General features: G+C 37.9%; 1 protein-coding gene across 3 annotated transcripts in view; it reads right to left on the bottom strand.

The window, feature by feature from the left end:
• Positions 1-23,593, bottom strand: part of SGIP1 (SH3GL interacting endocytic adaptor 1) — a 230,796-nt gene that overhangs the window by 69,116 nt on the left and 138,087 nt on the right. For 2 of the 3 annotated variants that reach the window (XM_069563671.1, XM_069563583.1), the window contains 5 exons: positions 14,503-14,527; positions 13,415-13,466; positions 11,133-11,218; positions 7,817-7,909; positions 6,361-6,435 (listed from right to left, as the gene is read on the bottom strand). In XM_069563671.1, coding sequence (XP_069419772.1) covers positions 6,361-6,435; positions 7,817-7,909; positions 11,133-11,218; positions 13,415-13,466; positions 14,503-14,527 — 331 coding nt within the window. Of the gene's footprint in view, positions 1-3,740; positions 4,233-6,360; positions 6,436-7,816; positions 7,910-11,132; positions 11,219-13,414; positions 13,467-14,502; positions 14,528-17,746; positions 17,759-22,771; positions 22,784-23,593 lie in introns of all 3 variants that reach the window. The other variant, XM_069563754.1, reaches the window with a different exon arrangement.

Below are 23,593 nucleotides of genomic sequence, written 5' to 3'. Positions count from 1 at the left end.
ATGGGGGAGAATCAAATGAATGAAAATAAATGTACTTTGAAATATGTAAAGAATTATTCTTCCCCAACTTGTGTTTCTTAGAACACAATTATACTATTTCTTTGACAAAAGTATTAAACATATGTGGGAAAGTTTTCATACTATGTTTCTTTTTAGGTAACTGGCACATTAAAAGCCCTAAAACAGTACAGTTCAATGGAGTTTTCTGCAATGATGAAAATGTTCTGGAATAAGTGCTGTCCAATAAGATAGTCATTAGTCACATGTACTGAGTACTGAATTGTGTACCCAGTCACTGAGTGAGTACCCACTGAGTACTGAATTGTGGCTCCTGCATCTGAATAATTGATTTTTAAGTTTAATTAATTGCCATTAAGATGAAAATATCCACATATGCCTAAAGGCTTCCATTTTTGACATTGCTGCTCTAAAAAAACTTATAGTTAGGAAATATATTTGTTTGATTCAACCCCAGGTAGTTCAAATTCATTTGTTTATGGATGTGTGGGGTGTGTCTGTTTGTGTTTAGCATCTTTTAATATGGGTTTAGTTTCCCCAGTTGGGAAATGTTGAACATTCTATCTTTACTAACACTTCTCTTTCCCTGGTCTCCAAAATTGCTACAGGCCAAGGAAACACTTTTTCCATTCCATCCTCTGGGCACACAGCCCACACAGGAGAAGAGATAGTCTTTGCCAAGAATCAGTGTCTGCATTCCAGTAAAGCAATATTCTGGCCAAACTATGTATTTTAAATCCTTGCCATAAGGAAATTAAAGTTCTTGAAGCAAATTCTTAACTTGCAACTTTTTCAACAGCAGGTAACTATTTCGATCCACAAATACTGTCTAAACTTGGTCAGTGACAGTCATTTTGCTGTGAATGAAATTTTTAATGTATGTATACAATTTGAGATATACAGGAAAAGTTATTCCCATCAGGCTGTTATAAAAAGCAGATAATGATAAGCATTACTAATCTTTAAAACATGAGACCATATCCTATTGTTTCAATCCTAAGTTAATATTTCTGCCAATCTGTGTACATTTCATCAGTAAAAGTTTAATGAACAAATAAACTGGGACTTAATTAAGGAGATAATGGTGCACAGTTTTATTTATTCATGAGTTTCACTGGCCCAGTTTGGTTTTCCACTTAGAAATTCAATTCTTTAATATTAGCAAAGTATAGTATTTTCCAGCTCAATTATTAAGAACCAGTAGTCTTTACTGGTAACACTTTCAAGTAACATTTTAAGTAAGAATATGGAAGTTAAACATTAAAATGACAACAAAACTGCCAAGGATTCCAGAAAGAAAACTAGAGCTTCTCTATTTATTCAGTAAATCAATGATCAATTCAATTAATCAAGTATATCCCAGAACCTTGTAGAAGGTGCTGGAGGAGCCTGGCGAGTAACAAAGCTGTCCTGTCTTCCCCTCCCCCAATGAAAGGTGTTTACTTTGGGTAGAGTATAGTGACCAGGCTACTGGAGAGAAGGTATTATTCCTTGAAAAGCTTTGAGACTTTCAGAAGACTCAGAGCCTGGCCCAGGAAAGAGTCCCATCCAAGACAGTGGAAACATGTCTCTCTTTGACAGAGGACAACCAGCTTCTTTTGGGCTGAGGTCTGAACTGGAGGCTTTACTTAGAGGCCTTTTATTATCTTTACAGTTAGGTAAGGACCCTTACATCACCCCAAAAGATCTAAAAAAGAAATAGAGGATGGAGGTGGGGCTCTAACCCCCAGAAATACAGAAAGGAGCACAAACCAGTAGGTTTGGAGAAAAGACTTTTGGCAGTCTTGATGACAGCGTGTAATATAGGTGCATGTCAGGGTCAGACAAGTTTGTGATATTTTGTCACTAATCCTTGCAAGGGCTCCTAGAGGACACAGTGGTTAAGAACACAGGCCTGGGATCAGATAGACCTGAGAATGAATACCAAGTCTATCACCTCTAGCAGTGTAAACTTAGGCAAATTACTAAACATCCATGAGCCTCAGTTTTCATATCTGTAAAATGGGGGAAATAAGAGTATTCACCTCATGAGGTTGTTGTAGGAATGAAATGATGTGCATAAAGTTCTTAGCATGAAGCCAGGAAAAGAAACTATTGCTGTTGTTCTTATTGGCAAAATAAAGGCTCTCTGGGACCCTATGGTAAAGAAACCTGCTGATTTTGTTTTAGCACAGTTTTTCAAACTTAAATTTGATTATTGAACTGTTTTCCCTTTCTGGTGAAGGAGGGGAACACCTGTGATACAAAACACTGATTTTGTGTACAATACAGAAGATTCTCCAGTCCTCTCCTTGATTAGCTTGGATGCTCTCACTTTAAAGCTCAGAGCAATTTGCAAATGCAGAGCAAACACTGAAAGATGTGCCCTTGAAAGCAGAAGCAATGATGACTATTAGAACAAAGACAAACATATTTCCTTGCTGTCTCTTAATAGATTTGAATAATTTAAACTTGGTCACCTCTTTCAAAGCAAATAAAAAACAAATAGCCCTTGACACCCCTGAGAAGGTACCTAACAAAAAGGACAGGAACAAGAGAGAAGGCACCAGAGGATCTTGTAGACAAACAAGAGCACGAATGGAATGAGTGATACAGAAGAAGAATGCGTTAGGGATATCTTGATCTTTCCTGGGTATGCATGGCAGTTCCTATCCTTTCACCATTAGAGAATATAAAATGAAGCTTCAAACAGGAAAACCAAAAAAAATAAAATCAGATTCCATGTCAATATTTGCATGTAGAGTCCCAAAAGGTACATTTGTGACAAACTGCTCCATCACCTGTCACCACACTTAGAACTGACATTATAGGCTAACTAGCCTGTCAAATGATGACATCAGAGAGCAGTTTGTTTCAGTGGCAGCCTGATTAGGCTGGAGACGCAATAAGGCAGCCTCTTTTTTGCTGTCCTCTAAAATCTCCTTTTCAAATCCTACTTCTTTGTCTCTGAAATAGAGAAGTTAACATAGTTTCCCACCCCCCTCCCAAAAAAACAGAAATAGAAAACACATATACCTACAAAAACCAGGGCTTTTGGAAAAAATAGAGATTTATAAGCTTATAAATCGAATAATGTCTGAGGATCGAATGTATAACACAGTGATTATTGTTGATAACACTGTACTGTATGATTGAAATTTGCCAAGAGAGTAGAGCTTAAATGTTCTCGTCAAAGAAAAAAAAAAAAAGGTAAGTATGTGAGGTGATGGATGTATTAACTTGGTGGGAAGAATATTTCACAATGTATGTGTGTATCAAATTATCACATTGTACACTGTAAATATCTCATAATTTTGTCAGTTATATTTCAATAAAGTGGAAGAATTAATAAAAAAAAAAACTAGGGCCCCTGTGGAGACATCTGATGAGGAAATCAGACATTTAACTTGAAGCATATTTTCTGTGAAATCTGTCTTTCTAGAACTTTCCTGAATTCTAAAAATGACATCACAGCTTTCTTTAAAAAATAGAGATCTTATCTGCAGGGTGGAAGGGCACTCCTAAGGGTCAGGAGTGCAGGGCAGGACACATCCACAGACTTGCACTATGACCGCGAGCATTCGATGGACTAGGACATGCCACAGGGCACAGGACACCCACAGCAAAGGAGGGATGGCTGAAGCTCTAAAGCCAGCTGCCAGGCAGGAGGAGGGTGTTGCTCACACTGCAGCAGCCACGGCCATTCGCGGTCACACGAAGCACACGCAAACAGTAAGACGTACCACTGGTGGTTCCCGTACCACTGCCCGAGCCAGGTCCGGGGGACGAGACCACAGTCCTGTAGGTGGGTGGTGGTGGGGGAGGCGGAGTTGCTCTCTGTCCCAACCCAAAATCTTTAGGAGATGAGATTGTTTCTAAGTAATCATCTTTAATGAAGTTCTGCTCAGCGACTTTCTTCTGGACTTCTTCTAAATTGAGTGGCGATGGTACATTGCGAGGAGGACCCGGAGGTCCTGAGGGGCCAGGAGGACCCGGGGGGCCCGGAGGTGGGGAGTCAGCTGGGTTGTCTGAGGCAGCTGGTGGGGACATCACCTTTTCCCTTGGAGTCAACTCTGGAGTAACACGTTCCGGGGATGTGTCAGAAAAATGGACCCACTTGTCTTCAGCATTAACAGCAACAGACTTGGGGGATAACACGGGGCCAAAAATGCTGTCCAAATCATTGATGGATGGTAGCTTTTCAATTTTGACCTCTGTGGCTGATTGGTCATTTCCTGTGGTTAAAGTAGTTGGTTTTAAAATTTAATTGACTTTGTTAAAATTGTTTGTATAGGAAGTGGGAGGGGTGAGGCAAAGCCTGATAAATAGGTTATTTTGTGAGGTGCCAAGGTGGGCATATTTCATGATGGAAAAACATCTTGATTGTAGTTGAAGGGGAGGAGAGAGTTCCCCGCCTCTATATTGTGAACATTACCTTTTCTGCTATTATTTACCCTCGTGTGGGGTGATCTGACTTGGCTACATCTACCATCACCAGAAGCTCGAGCATGCAACCGCCCTTCAGGGCTGCTCAGAAGAGAGCAGAGTATGGTCATTCTGAGAAGGCATTCTCAGAATTGTACAGGCTCTGGAACTGCAAATTTCAAACCCTTTTGGAAAGGTCCCTTTGGAAAGTCTGGCCTAATGAAATACATAGGACACAACAGAAAAAGAACTGATAGCTGAAAACCACCCTCATAGTTGATGAAGATTGTCTACTCTAGCATATTAAATGAAACTGTTTGGTGAAACCAATGATAATATATGTTAGTTTAAAAAATTATCACATCATAAGTAGTTGTATATCTTCCACCTTGAACACACCAGAAACACAGCACAAAGATTATTTAAAGAGATATCCCAACATGAATATTTACAAATATACACATACACACCCCATGCACCACACACATAGGATATTGAGAAGAATTGTTACATACAAACTCATTTAATAAGGAAGAAAATTATAAAAAAATCTTTATAATTTTTTTTCTCAAGTCTAACCTGTTAATACCATAGGTATAACTGATATGTGTATATATCTGAATTCATGAAATAAAAAGTCTGTTTTGCTTAAATTTTAGCATTAGGTATTCTTTTTAATTCTTACCAATAACAAGAGAAAAACTAAAACTAATCTTCTATAGCTTGGCAGGAAGTAGTTGATAACAATTGAAATGTGAGGAATCGTACCATTTTTTAAACCGAGATTATTCAAATTAGAAACTGTTACCTAAATAATTGTAAGGCGTGAGCCATTTTACATTTAAATAACATTCAGCTATAAGAGTAGGCTTAATATTCTTATATTTTCAAATTTGAAAAAAGTTAACCTTCAAGGTTTCAAGGCCACAAATAAATGGGACAGCAGTTTGCCTGGGCCACAGTATTTATAATTTCACTGCTGGCAGATTTACTTATCTCTACTATATTCATGAGAATACAAGGGGCCAAAATGATTTGAACTTGCAGACACCTTTACCTGTGACACAGGATGACTCTCTGTTGGGTTTGAGTCAATATAAATTTCATCAGTGACTATGTCTTGCATTTGCTCTTGTTGATAAATACCCCCTCTGTAGTTATCAAACTCACCAGACTGCATAAATAGCTATGGATGAAGCTGCAATAGAATTCCAAAGGTGATGAAGAACTACATTCTAAGGACCCAGACACATAAAATAACTATTACTGCTTTTGAATTGCTAGTCCAGTAAGACTAGGTACATTATAAATTGTAGAAATCCATAGTATTGATTTTAATAGATGGTAAAACTATGCCTTAGAAGTCATCTGTCTAAAGGCATGCTGCAGTTCCTTGCCATATTTCATCATCCTTACACATCGCTTTGCCATGGGATAATAAATAATGACTACTGGGGAAAATCCTGCACCACCCAAGCTTACCTGTATACTGCATATTCCAGGACCCATTTTATTATTACTGTGGACTACACAATATTAATTCTAGATAAAAACTTATCAGCTCTTAGAAAAATATGAATTATGCCTTGAGACTTTTAATTCTTCAGTCATTTAAAATGAGGTCCAATTTAGTGAAATGTCAATTAAACAATGGCTTTTGATATTGAGTTTTTATTTCTCTTATCTCACAAATAAACATGGCCTTTGTTCAACAAAATTATACAGAGAAAAAAATAAGTTGAGAAAGTGAACCTCTTTGTGAAACCTGGGAGTAACACTTAAAGAAGTGTACATAGTAAACTGTAGTGGAAGTAAAACTAAATGCAACCATTTTCACATTTAGTCTAGCCTATAGATTTCAACACATCAGCGGCATGTTGAGGTCCAGGGCCACTGCTGATTGCCATACCATCCTAGGACAGAAAAAATAAAGCTTACCTGGTCCAACTGTTAAGGGGGAGCCTGTTCGGGGTGGGGTGGCTGGTACATTTTTTGGAGGCAGTGGTGGAGGTGCTGCCAAGAGATGAGAAGCCATACATTACTGATCACTTTCTCCCTGAATTATGTATTATTTCCAAGATAAGCAGGATTTGGGCTTTCATTCATATTCTGCTACTGGAAAAGGAATAACTATTAGCAGTCCATTTTTTTTTTTTTTTACCTTCAAAGTTTAGTGATTGAAGCAGGACTCATTCAGATTGTTCCATTTTATGATAAGAATTTGTCAAAAGAAAATCAGATAATAGCAACAATAATATCATCATTTCATATTCATTCATTCCTTTGTTTTCTCTGTCAAAAGCCATCAAAGTCCTGTGACCTGTACTAGGAATGAAGGACATGGGGTTGAATACAATGAGCCTTTGCCCTCAAGGAATTTACAACTGAATGAAGGAAGATTGTGGTCCCAGGCAACTGCAATCCCGAGTGTGGTCAAGGAAATGAGAGCAGCCTGGGTGAGAGGCTTTTAATAGTCAGGATATAGCTTGGATTGAATCTGAAAAGATTTCTCAAAGAAATGTCTTGAATTTGGGTATATTTTTGAAATCTAAAGCAAAATGATTCGGGTCAAGGAAGAAGGAACAGATTCCTTTGGTGGAAATTATAGCTGAAAAAAATCCTTAAGCTAGAAAAAGTGTTGTCTTACAGCTTAACCCAGAGACTCATCCTTTTGAACTGGGCTGTCACTTTGTGGGTAAAGTTAAGAATTTCAACAGGTAAATCTTTTTTTTTTTTTTCATTCTTTAAATGTATGTTTTCCTCTCACTGCTATATCTGGTAAATCTGACGAGTTTCCTTTTTCTTCAGGACTTCTTTCCCCAGTTACCTGGAGTAGGGATTAGGGGCATTCTGGAATAAACAGGGCTGATGGCTCTGCTTTGAGATAAATATGCCCTGATCTCCTGTCTCAGCTTCTGTCTTCCATATGGCATCATTCCTCTTGTTCTCCAGTTAAACTCTTTCCCCTCAATGTGTCCTCTCTATCCTTTGAAGCCTCAGTTGTTCTGTAGGACCAGCAGAGATCTTATCTGACTTGGTTAGCTCTGTGTTGTGTGCTAGCCCATGCCTAGAACATAGCAGGGTCTTTAGTCCACTTGCTTATCATGCCTACATAAGCCTATTGAATAAATGAATGAAGAAGCCTGTGAGATGTCACACAAAGCAGCTGTGGTTATAAGTTACTTATTTTACTTTATCTATTGTATTATTCTTGTCTCAACCGACTGTCCCAGGCCCCTTAACTCTAATGCTTATTAGAATAACATCTCTTCTTAATATTAAACAGTCCAAATGTTGCTTACGTAGACTTCCTAAGGCTTGCCTAATTTCACTATGCAGACAGACAGTAAAATGAGTCACTTATTTTTCCAGACAGAGCAGACACATAACTTACTTCCAGTGGGAAAAGGCCTTGTTAACTTTGGCGACTCCACACTTGGATTAATTGGTTGGCCTGAACCCCATATCTCAGGCTGATCTAAAAGAACTGGAAACATAAAAAGAAAATTTCCCTGGGTGAGTTGAAAAAAGAAACATCCCGATTTTAGAACTTATAATTTCATGTTAAAGTGGAGCTTGACAAAATTATTTCTGCCTTGCCTCAGTCCTAGTAAATTAATTTAGAGATGTGTTGTTCCTGATTCTCTTCAACCAGAAAATGGAAAAAACAGCAGGGTGTGCATGCTTGTGTGTGTGTGCGAGCCCATGTGCAGAGGGGGTATATGTGTGTGGACATACAGCTAAATAAAAACTCGCAAAACAGAGGGTCTGCATTTTTTTCCTGGTGGGTCACTTAAGGACATTCTAAATGTCAATACATTTCTGGCACCCACTTGAAAATACAGGCATTATTCCTATGGACATTTGTTTTAAGTTGGTTTATTAAAGTTTGCCAAGAATATGCTTCAAGAATGAAAATGTCTGAATTCTGTACAGTTCTCACTTTTAAAGGATCTTATGGGATCTTGAAACAAGCCTTTTACAACATTATAAAGAGAAATTAAATTATTTAGAAATGGTGTACATGTTAAAAGAACCAGAAAAATAAACAAGTGCATAGCCATCTAAGGGCTTCCCTGTTGGGTTAGTGATAAAGAACCTGCCTGCCAATGCAGGAGATACAAGAGATGTGGGTTCGATCCTGGGGTTGGGAAGATCAGGGGAGGGGGAATTGGCAACCCACTCCAGCGTTCTTGCCAAGAGAATCCCTTGGACAGAGGAGCCTGGCAGGCTACAGTCCATAGAGTCGCAAAGAGCTGGACGCAACTGAGCATGCATGCATGTAGACATCTAAAGTAAATCAGGGAAATTGGTATTAGGCCTAAGGACAATGAATCTAATATTTCTTCTATTTTTTGTTTCTTCCTTCTGACTTTTTTTGTTGCTATGGTAACAATGTGGTACACTAGTTCTCATCATCTCTCATGTGCCAGGGTCTCTGTAAGTACTGCCTGTGATTCATTATGTTGTAAAACACAGGCTGGGAATTAGTTGGATGTGGATTTGATCCAGCCTCCATGGGGTCGCAAAGAATCGGACACGACTGAGCGACTGAACTGAATTGAACTACTAGGACCTTGGGCAATTCATGCAACCTCTGAGCTTCCCTTCCTTCAGTGCAGAGATAGTAAGAACCATCTCTAAGAGTTAGTAAAAGTATTAAAGGAGGTACTGTATATAAATATAATGTACACAAAATACCTATCACAAGGCCAATAGCTAGTACGATTTTTCAGTCCTCACCATACCACCAAGTGGTTGATACTGAGGAAACCAGAGATGACAGTGATTAAACAACTTGCTCAGCAACACATGGTGCGAATAGAAGAGCTAAGGTCTGATCCCAGGCTTGCATGCCTAACTCCAAAAAACACACTTTCCTCTCAAGCCTTGTAAACTAGTGATAGAAGAACCAATCAAAAATGTAGGAGTGGGTAGATAAGAAATGTAGGCGGAAGAGCTCATATGCTTGGTGCCAAGGTTGGAACTTTACAGAACTTCAGAGGTTAAAAGCACCTAGAGCATAATCAGGCCAGGCTTATTGTGTGTCTCCTCTTCATCACAAACCTCAGTGATGGTCTTAGCTTTGTGTTTTGTTTTAACATGAAAGCATACATTGTCCAACGATCTGACACAGCATTTTGTTTTTTCCATGGATTCAGTGAAGGATACCACTTTGATTTCTAAGAACTGTTTTCCATTTTGTATATCATGTTTCCATATATGATGGAATTTTTTAATAGGTAGATTCAAATGTAACAAATCAAACCACCTTCAGTTACTACACATATCAGTAAAAGTGAGACTGATCCCAGATGAGTTAATACGACAACTGAGCAACCTTAACGCTGGGCCCCCTTTCCTTATGGATTCTAAGTTGTAGACATTTAAATCACTGAAGGAGTATTTAGGGATGTTCCTTATTCACTTTCCTAACTACATTATTGAAAAATACTCAGTTGTGGCTGCCTGCTAGTTGTCTCCCAGGATCCATTCTCCATTTCTGCTACAGTTAAAGCTTAGCTGGCCAGATGGCACTAAATTCTTTCTGATGGGCTCTGGCTGGAAGTGGTGTGCGTCTCTTCCAGGTTTTGCTCTTATAAGAATTGGCAGTGAGTTCCATGGGCCCTCCCCTACACTTCTTTCTTCTGACTGGGACATAATGAGAATTTGAGCAGCCCCCTTGCACCCAGAAGTGAAGGCCACATGCTGGGGATGGCAGAGCTGCCCTTCCAGTCCTATATTTTGTACTTTGAGACTGTTTACATGAAACAGAAATAAAATCTATCTTGTTTAATTTACTATACTTTGGAGTCTCTTTGTCATTGTATCTGAGCCTACTCATTATGCTTTTAAGTCTTATCATCCTCAGCATTTTAATCTCCTTCACCAATGGGTCTTAGAAAAATCACATTTTAGTATATGCAATCACAGTGTTCTTAAATCAAATGATTTTTTATAAAAAACATTCCATGTTATCAAATACAGCTGCTGGAGATACATGCATTAGAATTAGACCTACATACATCTTAGGAACAGGTTAGATCCCTTTCATAAGCAGTTTATGTCAGTAAGGTTTACATTATTCACAGCCATCCAAAAATGGTTAATATTTAAAAGCTGAAATATTTAATTCTAGGAATTAAATTTAGTAGGTAAATCCAACAATAACAGCCAAAATGATATTTCTCCCATAACATCATTTTTCTAAGTTGTTAAATGATTTAAGGTCATTCCTGAGTCTTGAGTTTGCAAACAGTGTCTGTTCTGCGAGCAGTCCAATTGACACCTCCACTGATGAGCTGGACAATAGAGAAAGTGTGGTCAGAGAGGCTAGATCACAAGGACAGGGATAATGAGGAGGGATTTGAAGGTCTGGCTCCATAGTGATGGCAGTTTGGCTCATAAACCACCTACTCCCCGACCAGTGAGTTGTACAGATTTTCAGTAATTCTTATTGAAAGAAGAGTGAACTTGTGGAAGAGTGAACTTGTCAGCTCTTAGCTACCTCTGGAGGTAAAATTTCAAATCCTGAAATACTAAGAGGTCTGCAAACTAAACTCCTATGCTGATAACACACCCACATCAGAACTATTCTTTCACATGAAGATCTAGTGACACATCAAAAACGTGCCTCAAAACATATTTACTCTGGATAAGTTATACTTTATTGAAAAGAAAATCAAATCCATACACAGAGTTTTTCTTACCTTCTGTCTTCTGTTCATCAAAAGCTGATTCTAACGGTGGACCAAAGAGGGGAGCAAGCGCCGTGGTGTCCTCTGAAGGTTTTTTGCTAAATCACACACATTACAGCAAAACATAGAAAAGGAAATATTAATGTCAAAAGAGACACAAAGCTTTCAAATATCTTCCACAGTAAGGCTGATGTATGTGTGCACTTATGTACATACATAAATATGCACTCACACTCTAGAGAGGCTAAAAAGCATATATATGAAGATGTCAAATGTATGTGGACAAAAGAATTGGTAAGGGGTAAGATCCCTGGTTCTCAATGGGGTGCCAGGGGGGTGGTCCAACAGAAATAAGACAGAGAGAAACTCTTTCAAACCATCAGATTCTCTAAACCTAGAAGAGATAATACTAAAGGTAACTGTTTACTGCAAAGCACCTTCTTCTCATAAGATCTCAAAAACCATTTATATCTGTCTTCACCGCATCTCTGTGTTGTACTTAATGCAGAGTATGGTCAGTGAATGTCAGGCACAGGGAAATTAAGGAACAAGCCACCAGGAAGTTCATCTTTAAACAGGAAACTTAGTCTACCAACTTTTAACTTCCATCCTCACCACCGCCCCCCCACAGTAGACTAATTATAACCTTCTAACACCTTAATATTGCATGTCTCAGAAAGAGAAGAATATTGAAAAATCAGGGAGAAAAGAAGGATAATAAGTTCAATGCTCATCCTTTTAACTAATTATTGCTTAAATCGAGTATTAACAAGAGGTGCATAAATTGTCTCCAATTCTTCCCCAGACCTGATTTCTCTCGTTGATTCTAATGAGTTTTGTGTGTTTGCTGGGGGATAAGAGGTGAAGAGGAGAGGAGAGGGGTTAGAGGAGGAGGGAAAGGTAAAAGGATCCAGCTTTTAGATAGAAATAGTCTTTGCAGGGAAACACCGCTTATGTGCACAAGACTTACTTATCCCAAGGATTGCACAGTATGAAAATATAACGCCTTGCCAAAATCAGAAAACAAAATAGAACATTCTTCTGGTGTCTGATGTAGAATGTATCACAAAACTGTATCCAACTAAACAGGCTCTTTTTAAAAAACACTTCTAATTGCAAAATAATTGGTTTACAATGTTGTGTTGGTTTCTGCCACACAAAAATGTAAATCAGCCGTAAGTATACAAATGTCACCTCCTTCTTAAACCTCCTTCCTACCCATCCCACCGTCTCACCCCTCTATGTTGTCACAGAGCACCAGGTTGAGCTTCTTGTGTTATAGTGACTTCTATTACCATATTTACATATGGTAATATACATACACCAATGCTATTCTCAATTTGTCCCACTCTCTCCTTCCCTCATTGGGGCCGCAAGTCTGTTCTCTAGGTCTGCATCTCTATTCCTGACCTGCAAATAGGTTCATCAGTACCATTTTTCTAGATCCCATATATATCCATTAATATATGATATTTGTTTTGTTCTTTCTGACTTATTTCACTCTGTATAACAGGCTCTAGGTTCATCCACCTCACTAGAACTGACTCAAATTCATTTCTCTGTGTGGATGAGTAATATTCCATTGTATGTATGAACCACAGCTTCTTTTACCCATTCGTCTGTTGATGGACATCCAGGTTGTTTCCATGTCCTGGCTGATGTAAACAGTGCTGCAGTGAATACTGGGGTACACGTGTCTTTTTGAATCATGGTTTTCTCAGGTTATACTCCCAGTAGTGGGATTCTGCATCATATGGTAATTTTATTCCTAGTTTTTAAAGGAATCTTCCTACTGTCTTCCATAGTGGCTGTATCAATTTACATTTCCACTAACAGAATAAGAGGGTTCCGTTTCACCACACCCTCTCCAGGGTTTATTGTTTGTAGGCTTTTTGATGATGGCATTCTGTCCCATGTGAGGTGATAACTTATTGTAGTTTTGATTCCATTTCTCTAATAATAACAGACTACTATTTGTAGGGCAATATAATCATATTTCAGATCAGCACTCCACATACCAAATGATGTCTCCCCATAGACCTTTAACTCTCTCATTAGTGAAGGGTCGCATATTCTGATAGATGTTACTTTAGATGACTACAGAGTACTTCCTTAATGGTCTCCCCCAGGCTGCACTTAGGCGAAATGATAACATATTTAAATCTGCGATGACCTACACACAGGGCAGACCCTTTGTTATTAGATGCTGAGAGTTTAGCTCAAAGGAGATTTGTTCCACTGTTACCAGTGCATGACACCTTGCATAAAACACAACTAACATCTTTCATGCTCACCTTATGAGCTCTGGAGTTGGTGTGGAACGCCTGGGTCTCGCTACTTCTTCACCTGATGCATAGGACAAAGAAAGTTTTTAGGCATATTTTCACCATTTTTTCTTTTATGTCTTATGAGCTATGTTTGAAAACACTTAAGAGATTTAAATCCCATGAATAGGCAACTCCATGTGAAAACTTTGCAAGACAAACCCAGGAACAAACTCTCTCCCGTGGCAAAGCAACTGTCATATATTAGGCTTAAGTAGTAGCATTTTCTTTGGCATTTATAAAACCTTATCAAGGAATTACCGTGATGAGCCATCAAATGGAAGATTTGTACACTGCAGAGCCAGTGGAATAGCACACTGTTCTTTGAATGCCTGTGCCTTGATCAGTTCTGCATTTCAATTACCATGAGAATACCAAGCCAGGCCATATGTACGCAGTGCATGAATCCAGCATTCTCTGCCTGTTCTTTTCTTGAAATGCCAAGAAAATGTTATACCTTTCACTAGGAACCGTTCATTTAAAATTTCCTAGAATGTGCTGTATGCAGCAGAAGAAAATCATGCCACATGTATACTATAATCTATCTCACATCACTTTGGTGTACTAAAATTTTCATATCAAATACACAGGAATGGGCATTGCAGCTACCTTCAGTTCCTTCTGCCTTCCTCCTCTCCCTACCCCAGTTAGCAAACACACACTTGATTAAATTCATTTGTAAGTCAAATGACACAGCACGTGTGCTCAGTCGATTCAGGTGTGTCCTCTTTGTGACCCCATGGACTGCAGCCTGCCAGGATCCTCTGTCCATGGAGATTCTCCAGGCAAGAATATTGGAGTGAATTGCCATGTCCTTCTCCAAGGAAGGAAATTGCAATGTTTATCCAAAAACATATTCACATTCAGGATTTAAGTATTAATCATTTAGAACTCACTGAGCCCTTTTATCATTACAGGATTTCTTTGCTGTAGACATTCATCAGCCTTAAAAATCAAGCTCAAGAATTTATATGTCAAATGTATATACACTCCAAGATCCAAGGAACTGTTTCGTCTTTTAAATTGTACTCTATTTCTGGTAGCTAAGATATACTTACTGGATAAGTTCCTTTTAATTGCACCCTAGAATTAGAAATAGACACTATAAGGTTTAAGACCACATATACGTACAATATGTATATTTCTGTCATTGCAATTAAATTGAACTTAAAGAAATGCAGATGGAGAAAAGTGAATTTTTTTTCAGAATTGCATTCAAGTTAAAAATTGTAGACACCCTCATAAAATCAATTTTTCACTTTACTCAAAGGTTATGGAGAGGAAGGGAAAGTAATAAATATTCCAAACCAGGAAAACAAAACAAAACAAAACAACCCTTACCTGGGTAGATTTAGCAAATTAAAGTAAAAAAAAAAAAAACAAAAAAAACACCTTTGGAATCTAGCATACAAGAAAGTAAATCCAAGGTTAACATGTTTAATTTTTAAAAATTATATGTATGAGGTGTATTCTCTGCTCCTATTGAATGGGGTCCATAAGCTGCTTGTAGAAACAGTCATTAGCTGACTAACGCAATTTTTAAAGATTCATGTGGAAAATGTTAAAAACAAGGAAAATTTGAAGGCATCACCTCTGAATGGACTGCTCTATTCAGGGAACCAGAGAATTCCATTCTTCCCCGCTCACGCTCTCTACCTCAGTTTCTTTTACATGCCTCCCATTGGGGCACCAATCTATCAAGTTGGAATCATTCCTTTAGCTCAAGGCATTGTGATCCTTTTGTAATGCAAATTTCCCTGGCAGGAATAATCTGAGAAGGTCATTTTCAGATTTTTTCAGGCCCTAGCAGAAACTTTTTTTGGTATCAAAGGATTGATTCAAAATCACCATGAAAGATTCTTAGAATGTGATACTTCCAGAAAAGTAGACCACTAGAAGCATGGTCTCATAGAGATGGGCATGGGTTGGCAGGGCCTCCTTAGGAGAATGACAGGGGCAGAGTTTGGGATGGGGAACTGCAAGAACAAGAAACTTTTCAAAACTCATACAGTTAAAAGTTTGGTGGGTGATAGCCAAACACACATTTATTTCTACTCCTACTTTAGTAAAGGCTCAACCTGGTGGTCACAGATTTTTCTTCTCTCAAATGATAGCATAACAACTTAGGACAAATATAGCATCTCTGTAACAGACCTGTAAGAATCTTCTTTCCCTCTTTCCTAAGGTTTTATCAAAATTTTGTCTCATTTTGAAATCATTTGCAATAGTGGAACAGTTTCAGTATGAATAAGGATCCACTAGCTATTTCTGGTGACTGGCCTAATCTTTCAAACTATATTTTCTGGCTTGTCTTGCCTAATATAATTTGCATACATGTGCCACATAGAGACTATTATGTTATTAGGAAAAATCTTTTTAAGTTAATAAATACTTTATTTATTTAATAAACATTTTAAATCAGTATTTTTAATTAAGTTAACACACTCGTTTAAATTAATGCATATATTAAATAAATATGATCATTCAAATCAGCTATGGTCATCATGAGAGTTTTGATACAGGTTGGCTTTTGGAAAATAAGACTCCATAGACAAAATAATAAGAGAACAATTGTTTAAATGTAATTCAAATGGTTTTTCAGGTTGGAGAGCCTCAAATAGTCAGATTTTTATTAAAAAGGTCTGAAGGAAAAGATTGGGGGCTTATGTCCAAGTAGTCAATCATGAGGTTGACATTGAGGGAATAGGACCTATTAAGTATAAAGAGACCTGAAATTAAGGAGCTGGGGGACCCCAGAAGCTGTATTGAAGACGTTTTGATCTCTGTCTTACCCCTTTATTTAAAATGTAATACTCGTGAAACCAAGAAAGATATACAGTTTATTTGTTCGGTATCTGTTGGTATTCATCATTTCCCAGTGTATCAATTCATTTGAAAGACATTTATTGCTGAGAGGTACTAGACAAGAAGCCCCTGTAATATTTTACTAAATATTCCTCATGAATGAACAATCACTATTCAAGAGGAAGAAAGACATGGCAGAAATATGCAAGCAAACTGTTATTTAGAAATTAGAAAGAATAAAATCACATCAATTTAGAAAGGAACAGATGTTCAAACCATCAGCAGTAAGCGTTCATCAACAGAAAAGAAAGTCCCATTGTCACTGGATCTGGCATACAGATCTCTGACGGCCTTGATGTCAATGCAGGACAAATCCAAAGCAAGGTTAAGGTGATATTGACCACACAAATCACATTCAGGAAAAACGCCTGTTGATTCTAAAACCTTCTCCTCCCTAAGTGACCACATTTTCCTTCTCTAAAGGACTGTCATTATGGGTAGACTGTGAATAGACTTCCTGCATTTTCAATTAGTTAATTCACTCTTTTTTGTTTTATTAAAAAAAGGAGTAACTTGTCATAATGTGAGACGTTACCCAACTGCTGGACTGGAGTCAGCCATATAGTCCCTGCAGGTGGTATTTTTGATCAACTCTGTGGCTTAATCAGAGAACCACAGCTTGTCAGCTGGCACAGAATATTTGCCTCCAGGAGTAACTGATTGATCAAATTAGCATAGGCCTAATTTCCAAGAGCATTATTTCAGTGCCATTACCTCTCTCAAGGGACTGACCAGGCAGGTGGAGGTTATTTCAAACATAGCAAAGACTCTTCTTGTTGCTTCAAATTTATCACACTTTCAACCTGAGTAGAATGACTAAGATTTACTCTGGACAGTGCAAACTAATACCGGTTTGCCTCCAGTGATGATATATATATATGTGACAACCTAGAAAGATTGACTTGAAAGCATGTCTATTTCTCCTAAGATAAAAATTATGATTATGCGTGATTGTATATCAGTATACTGACAAATATGAGTTATGGTCCAGGGACTAATATTAAATTTAGGTTTGAAAACAATGTGGCTTACACATTCCTTGTTTTCTTTACAGTTTTCTTATTCTATTATCACCTTGCTATAAATGTCTATGCTGATTTCTGGATAATCTCCAGGGCTTGCATACATGCATACCATACACACACACACACACACACACACACACACACTCACACTCACATATACCACATTTTTCACATTTAGCACTGGGAGTAGGGATACCTATTGTATTAGTTTAGTTTGTTATGGAAACATGCTCTGATGACCCTAAAACATGCTCTTGACACATATAAGACCAGAGACTTACAGCCACTAAACCTAATTTGTCTGCCTCATTTACACTGGGTTATCATAAATTTAATAAGACAACCTGGCCACCTTGCCTAGGCAACAGTTATCTCTATACAGGTTTAAGGTAAAAATGTTGAGGGTTCTTACCGGGCTGCGCCTCTGTGATCAGCAAAAAGGAAGAGAGAACAGACACCTAGTCAGAGAATGATGGATCAGTCAACAGGCTTGGGTAATAGAAGACTTCATAAACAACTAACTAAACACTCACTCCAAGTAATCAGGCCAAAGGAAGGCAGGCAGTCATTGTGTTTGTGGCTTATTTAAACCATAAGGAGGTTTTGGAGAACTTTAAAGGGAATATATCCACTGTATGATATAGCTTTGCTAATGGGTATCAGTTTCAGTTATGTGTGTGTATATACAAAGCAGAAACATACAAGAAAACTTTACTGATAGCTTTAAATGTCTTGTCATAAGGAGTTTTCTTCATAGTGTTTGAGGAGGGGAATTTTAGAGACAGTAGCACAGAGACAACTGTTTTCCCACACAACAGAGTGTTAGTACACATCATAGATGTGATGGGTTTCCCACATAATTCAGGCTTTAATCAGAGTCTCCAAAAATCAGAGAGCAGGGTAAGAGATACCTCTTCTTTGCCTGATTTTTCTCTTTAGTGTTCGGTGAAATGAGTGCTGATAAGAACTTTTTAAAAAGTCAGTGTTCTTGGCCTAGTACTTAAGCAGCCTCTACAAATGGATAGAATGTGATGGGAAAGATAAGGAGCTCCTGAGACGTGCAGGTGGGAATGATAAAAACTGTCCAGCAGCAATAAAACATGGGGGGCCAGATGCCTGGAAAAACACAAGATGCGGACGTACAACTGCTTTCTTTCACTTTCAAACCTTGATCATGGCTGCTATCAATTTACCCCAACAACCGCTGGTTGCTCTCCCTCTTTAGGATTTGTCTTTAGTAACAAGAGTGACTGTGATGCGAATGGAGAAGCAGCCGTTTCTCAGTTTCAGGAATATGGCTTAGCCCATGAGTTCACCAGAGGTTGCCTGGAACCCACTACTGGCCAAATTTAAAAATCTGGGCAGGAAGCACAAACACAGAAGTATCTAGAAGGTTGCTTAATGAAAATGATGATTCTACCCTCTAGAACATAGACAAGAAATAAAGGCCTATAGTCATTCATAGCTGGGGGCTTCCACGGATCTCTAGTCCAACTGCCTCTGTGATATAGAGAGCGAAGTGAGGCTTTGAGGTCCAGAGCTAGGAAATGGAGACGACCAGAAACAAACTTTAGAGCTCAGGTCTGCTAAACTCATGTTTTTTCTAGGACACCAAGCCTGATGTTGTTGGAGGACTCCAAAGACAGGGAGCCAGGAACTGGTAAGTAAGCTAGGATTTTAGAAATACTTACTCTAGTTGATTTTACTTGTAATATTTTAGATGTTATTATGTGCCATAGTTTTCCGATTCTGTTCCATATTGATCCCACCTTTCTTATAAATATATGCATGACGGAATTTAAATAAAATTAGAAAAAAGGACGCATGAATATGTATTTCTTGGCTTAAATTCTTTTACTGACAAATTGTTACTGTCTTTTGAGAGAAATTCAAGCACTCTTTTATATAAAGATTTAGAGTGTATAATTCATTATCTACCAGGCTAAAGTTCTTCTCTAAAGAACTTTGTGGACATTTATGATTTTAGCTTTAATTTCATGGCAAACAATTCATTCTTAAAAGCAGCATAAAATACAGCAAAGAGGGGATTAAAATAGATGCAATTTCCCCCAAGTTGGTTATGGGAAATAATGCAAAATAAAATGTATATTGCAACCATGCAGAGGCAGAAACTTAAATTCAATAATCTTTACTAAGATTATAGAGGACATTTGTCAAAATAACTTCAATTATATTAATTCACCCAAATTAAGTTCAATCAGTTAAAAACCTATATAGTTTAATGAATAGTTCCTGTTTGTATGTTTTCTAGTAAAGGTAACATGAAAAAAGGAACCTCAAGGAACAGCTGTTGAAATTCATGTAGTCACAAGCTTATTCACAAGAATCCAGAAGATCCAGCTAAAAGCTGTGAAAAGCTCAGACCCAAAAGCCTCAAGGTCCATAATTAAAAGCTATCTGAAACCTTCAAAAGGAAAGGGATTCCATAAGCTAAATTAAAAGGCTTTTTCTACACTAATTATCACCTTTAAGGAGTATAAAGTGGTTGTAGGTTTTGCTGAACAGCAAAATCATTCTCAACCACGAGGGGAAGGTCTTTTCCGTCAATAGTTTATTTCACTCTTTTTCCTGCCATTTCCCCAGAATTCTGAGGCCTTTAGCATTCTATCTTTGTTCTACCAATATATAGAATTTGCTTCAGGGGTGGAAGGAAACATTCAGCATCTGATCTTGATCTATTCTGGAAGCTGAATACTCTCCGCGTTAAACTGGAAACTCAAAAGCATGCAGGGCAAGGAGCAGGAAAGCTATGGATCAGGGCATGAGAGTTTCACGGAGCTTTGGTGAAGTGGCCACAACTCAGGGCTACTTGAACACAAATTATGGGCCTAATCCTGCCAAATCTTCAGAGTTGTCAGAAAATAGGCCTATTGATTCTGGTTTTTAAATGGCAATCAGATTGTTTGCATGACCAAACAAAACATCTTTTCAGTTGTTCAGAATCTGCAGGTGGCCAATTTGCCTCTGATTGCAGACATTTGTATCACACATAATAAGCTCTCAACGAATTTTTTATATACTGTTATTATTATTTCACCTGATTACTCAAACAGGGACATTGCAGTTGGTCTCTTTGTTTTCTGAACAAATTTCCTGTGTTCCTAGTTAAACATTAATTGTTCAGTTCCGCAACTATTCTCGATCTTCTGATGCATTCTAGAGAAGGTACTGAAAAACATTTTATTTCCCCCTCTACTTTTATTTTGATATTCAAGTTAGAGATCAAATTTACTTTGTATTTTGAGGCTATTTTCAAAATGGGTATACCCTGCTAATTTATGATTTGGTCACTAGAATGCAGATCTTTGCTTAGAATATTTTGCATTTTTAAAATTTATATACTCTGCCATTTGAATATGCCTTCTAAAAGAAAATACTTCAGTACATGTCCTAAAGTATCCTTATCACAGTATCCTTATCCTACACCAGCCTCGTTTTGTTTATTTTTTGCACAAAAGGATTAATTTAAATTCAGCCAACTAGGATAACTTAAGTCTTTGCCAATATGCATAAGTGTTTTGAGACATTTATAAAAAGAAGTCACCAAACACAATCTGTCCAGCTTGTCAAAAATCACTAAATAACCAGCCTCAGGTTTTGAAGCTTTACAACATCCTCATTTGCTAAAATTCAGCGCTATAGGGAAACACCACAAAACATGTGAAAAGCCACAAAGCACTAAACAAATATTATTTTTATGCAGTCTAGTCATAGCAAATTCAGTGATTCATGGTAGTGAATTTTCTAGGAAAGAATTAGCATATATGATCATTTTGTTTATTATTATGACACTAATCAATATTCTTATTTGCTTTTAAATGCTTTAGGGTAATCTATCTGACAAGCACCTATTGGAAGCCCCCCACCCCTGCCAATTGCTGTCTTTATCTATATTTAAATTTGTTTCTACACCTCTTACAAGTCAGATGACAGTGAATGCCTATCAGATCCAATAAGACTTGGTAGAAATAATCTTCTGAAACTCCATATGGGAAGAGAAGCAAAGAGCCGAGGCATCACTAAAAGTTCCCTGGGTTGAATATCAACAACATGGGCATTACCCAAGAAAAATGAAGCAGGGGAGCAAGAGGAAAACTCATCCTTAAAGGCACAGCTAGCAATGAAATGGAGTACTTACAGTTGAAATTGCTGTAAGAACAACAGGAGGAAAGCCAATGAAGAATAGGAAATTTTTAAAGCACCATGGGTAAACTTCAGGCTATTTAATTTTGTTAACATTCGAAGTGGCCAAGTTTGGATAATTCAGAGAAAGATTCAGAGTCAAAGAGAATAAATGAAATGGGCAAACTATCAAAAAGGTCACTGAAGCACACCAACAATATGTGTGTCACATAGCATGTGACACAGAGTTGACTCTCCGTTACTCAGAAGTGGGCCATTCCATTTGTTAGTAATTAATTGTGATACGTACTAATTTTATGCTTGGAAACCAAGTCATGGAGTCCATGTTTTGATAAACTGTAATATTTTGATTCCATCTTTTGTTCTTCCTTTGTCTTCTGCTCTTCCTTCCTCCAATCACATCAAATTGCTATCAGTGCATTTCCTGTACGTGGTATAGAGACTGCCAGGCTTGGGTGAGTGGGCAGGATGGGAGGTCTAGCAATTATTGCAGCATCCACTTAGGTGAGGTCAATAGACAACCAACCACTTCTCAGTGTGTGCTAACGAGGAAATACAATATTTTCATATTTTCCACTGGAGAGGTCACCTGTATCAGCATCCTGGGATCATGTCCCCAATAAACTAGGCAGAGCAGCCCAGAAAAATGAAATTTTTTTTAGTAGGTCAGTTTCATTGTTGCTCTAAAAAAAAAAAATGTAGATACATTTGATCAGATTTGTGCTGCCACTGAAAATCACCCCAGTGATAAAAAGGACCATTAAGAGGTGATTTGTGATTTATAAAGATCTTCTTTATTGTCTCTGACAACTCCAGAAGGGGATAATTTTTCTGATTAATTAAAAACGAAAAGAAGAGAAAAAGACAACTTGCTTCTCCTAGGACGAATTCACAAGCATTCACTCAGGATGCTATCATGTTATACATTACCAAAAAAGTAACAAAAAATATATGTAGCTTGATGAACCCAAATAGAAGCTGCAATAAATGGAACTTAACACTAAAATATTTTATTATATGCCTGTGTGATTGGGGTAGAGGTGATTCTTTACAAAATTACCCCATGGCCCTTAATAACAGACTTGGAAAATCACTTAGCAACCAGCTTCCTCTTTTCCTCATGGGGCATAATTAGGCCACGTCCTATTTGTTTTTAAAATTCAGAATACTGTTTAGGTGTTAGATACAGTCAGTCATTAGATATACAGACAGTGAAAATGGACAGAATAAACAATGTTTGGCAAAGATATAGAAAGAATTTGTTGTTTCTTACCGGACTTTTCCTCTAAAAGCGTAAGCATGGAAAGAAAAAATAAACAGAAAATGAAAGAGGTGAAATGTATATTCAAGAAGATGCAGCTCAAGGCTCAGAATAACCTTACTTTAAAGCAGCTCTCCAAGGCATTGCTTTTATAAAGGCTTCCTGTAGGCATCAATATGGTCATTCCCAGGCTGCTGGCTTTAGACCACCCCCAAAACATGCCATTTGGCGATATTGTTTTGAGCTATAGGCACTTGAAACCAGCCAATTCGGGGAGAAACTTTCTCTGAACAACCCTAATCTGCCTAAAGATAAATCTTCCAGAAAGAACCTAATTGTCATAAGAGTATAATCAACAAGGGAGAGGAGATGAGACGTCAACACCACCTCTAGACAAACTTTGCCACAAACTATCACACTTCACATCTATGCTTCCAAAGGCCCATTCATGTTCCCTAAAAATCATTTACTCTCCCCTTAGATGCTTCCTTCTCCCTACTAAGATGATATTTAGCCCTGAATTCTGAAACCACTCATTTTTCTTAAGGGTCTGCCAGGTATACAGGAACAGACATGTTAATAAACTTATGTTTGTTTTTCCTTTGTTGATCTGTCTTTGCTAAAGAGTCACAGCTGAAAACCTAAGATGGGTTAATGTAGTTTTGCCTCCTTTCCAAGATCAAGTGATAAAAGGACATGGGTGTGGTCTCCATTTGAGCACATTCTAAGCTCTTTTTGAATGGCTTCAGTTCAGTTCAGAAGCTCAGTCATGTCTGACTCTTTGCGACCCCAGAGACTGTAGCACACCAGGCTTCCCTGTCCATTGCTAACTCC

This window comes from Ovis canadensis, chromosome 1, assembly GCF_042477335.2.
Source record: "Ovis canadensis isolate MfBH-ARS-UI-01 breed Bighorn chromosome 1, ARS-UI_OviCan_v2, whole genome shotgun sequence".
NCBI classification, from domain to species: domain Eukaryota; kingdom Metazoa; phylum Chordata; class Mammalia; order Artiodactyla; family Bovidae; genus Ovis; species Ovis canadensis.
This window is presented reverse-complemented; position numbering and strand designations above follow the sequence as displayed.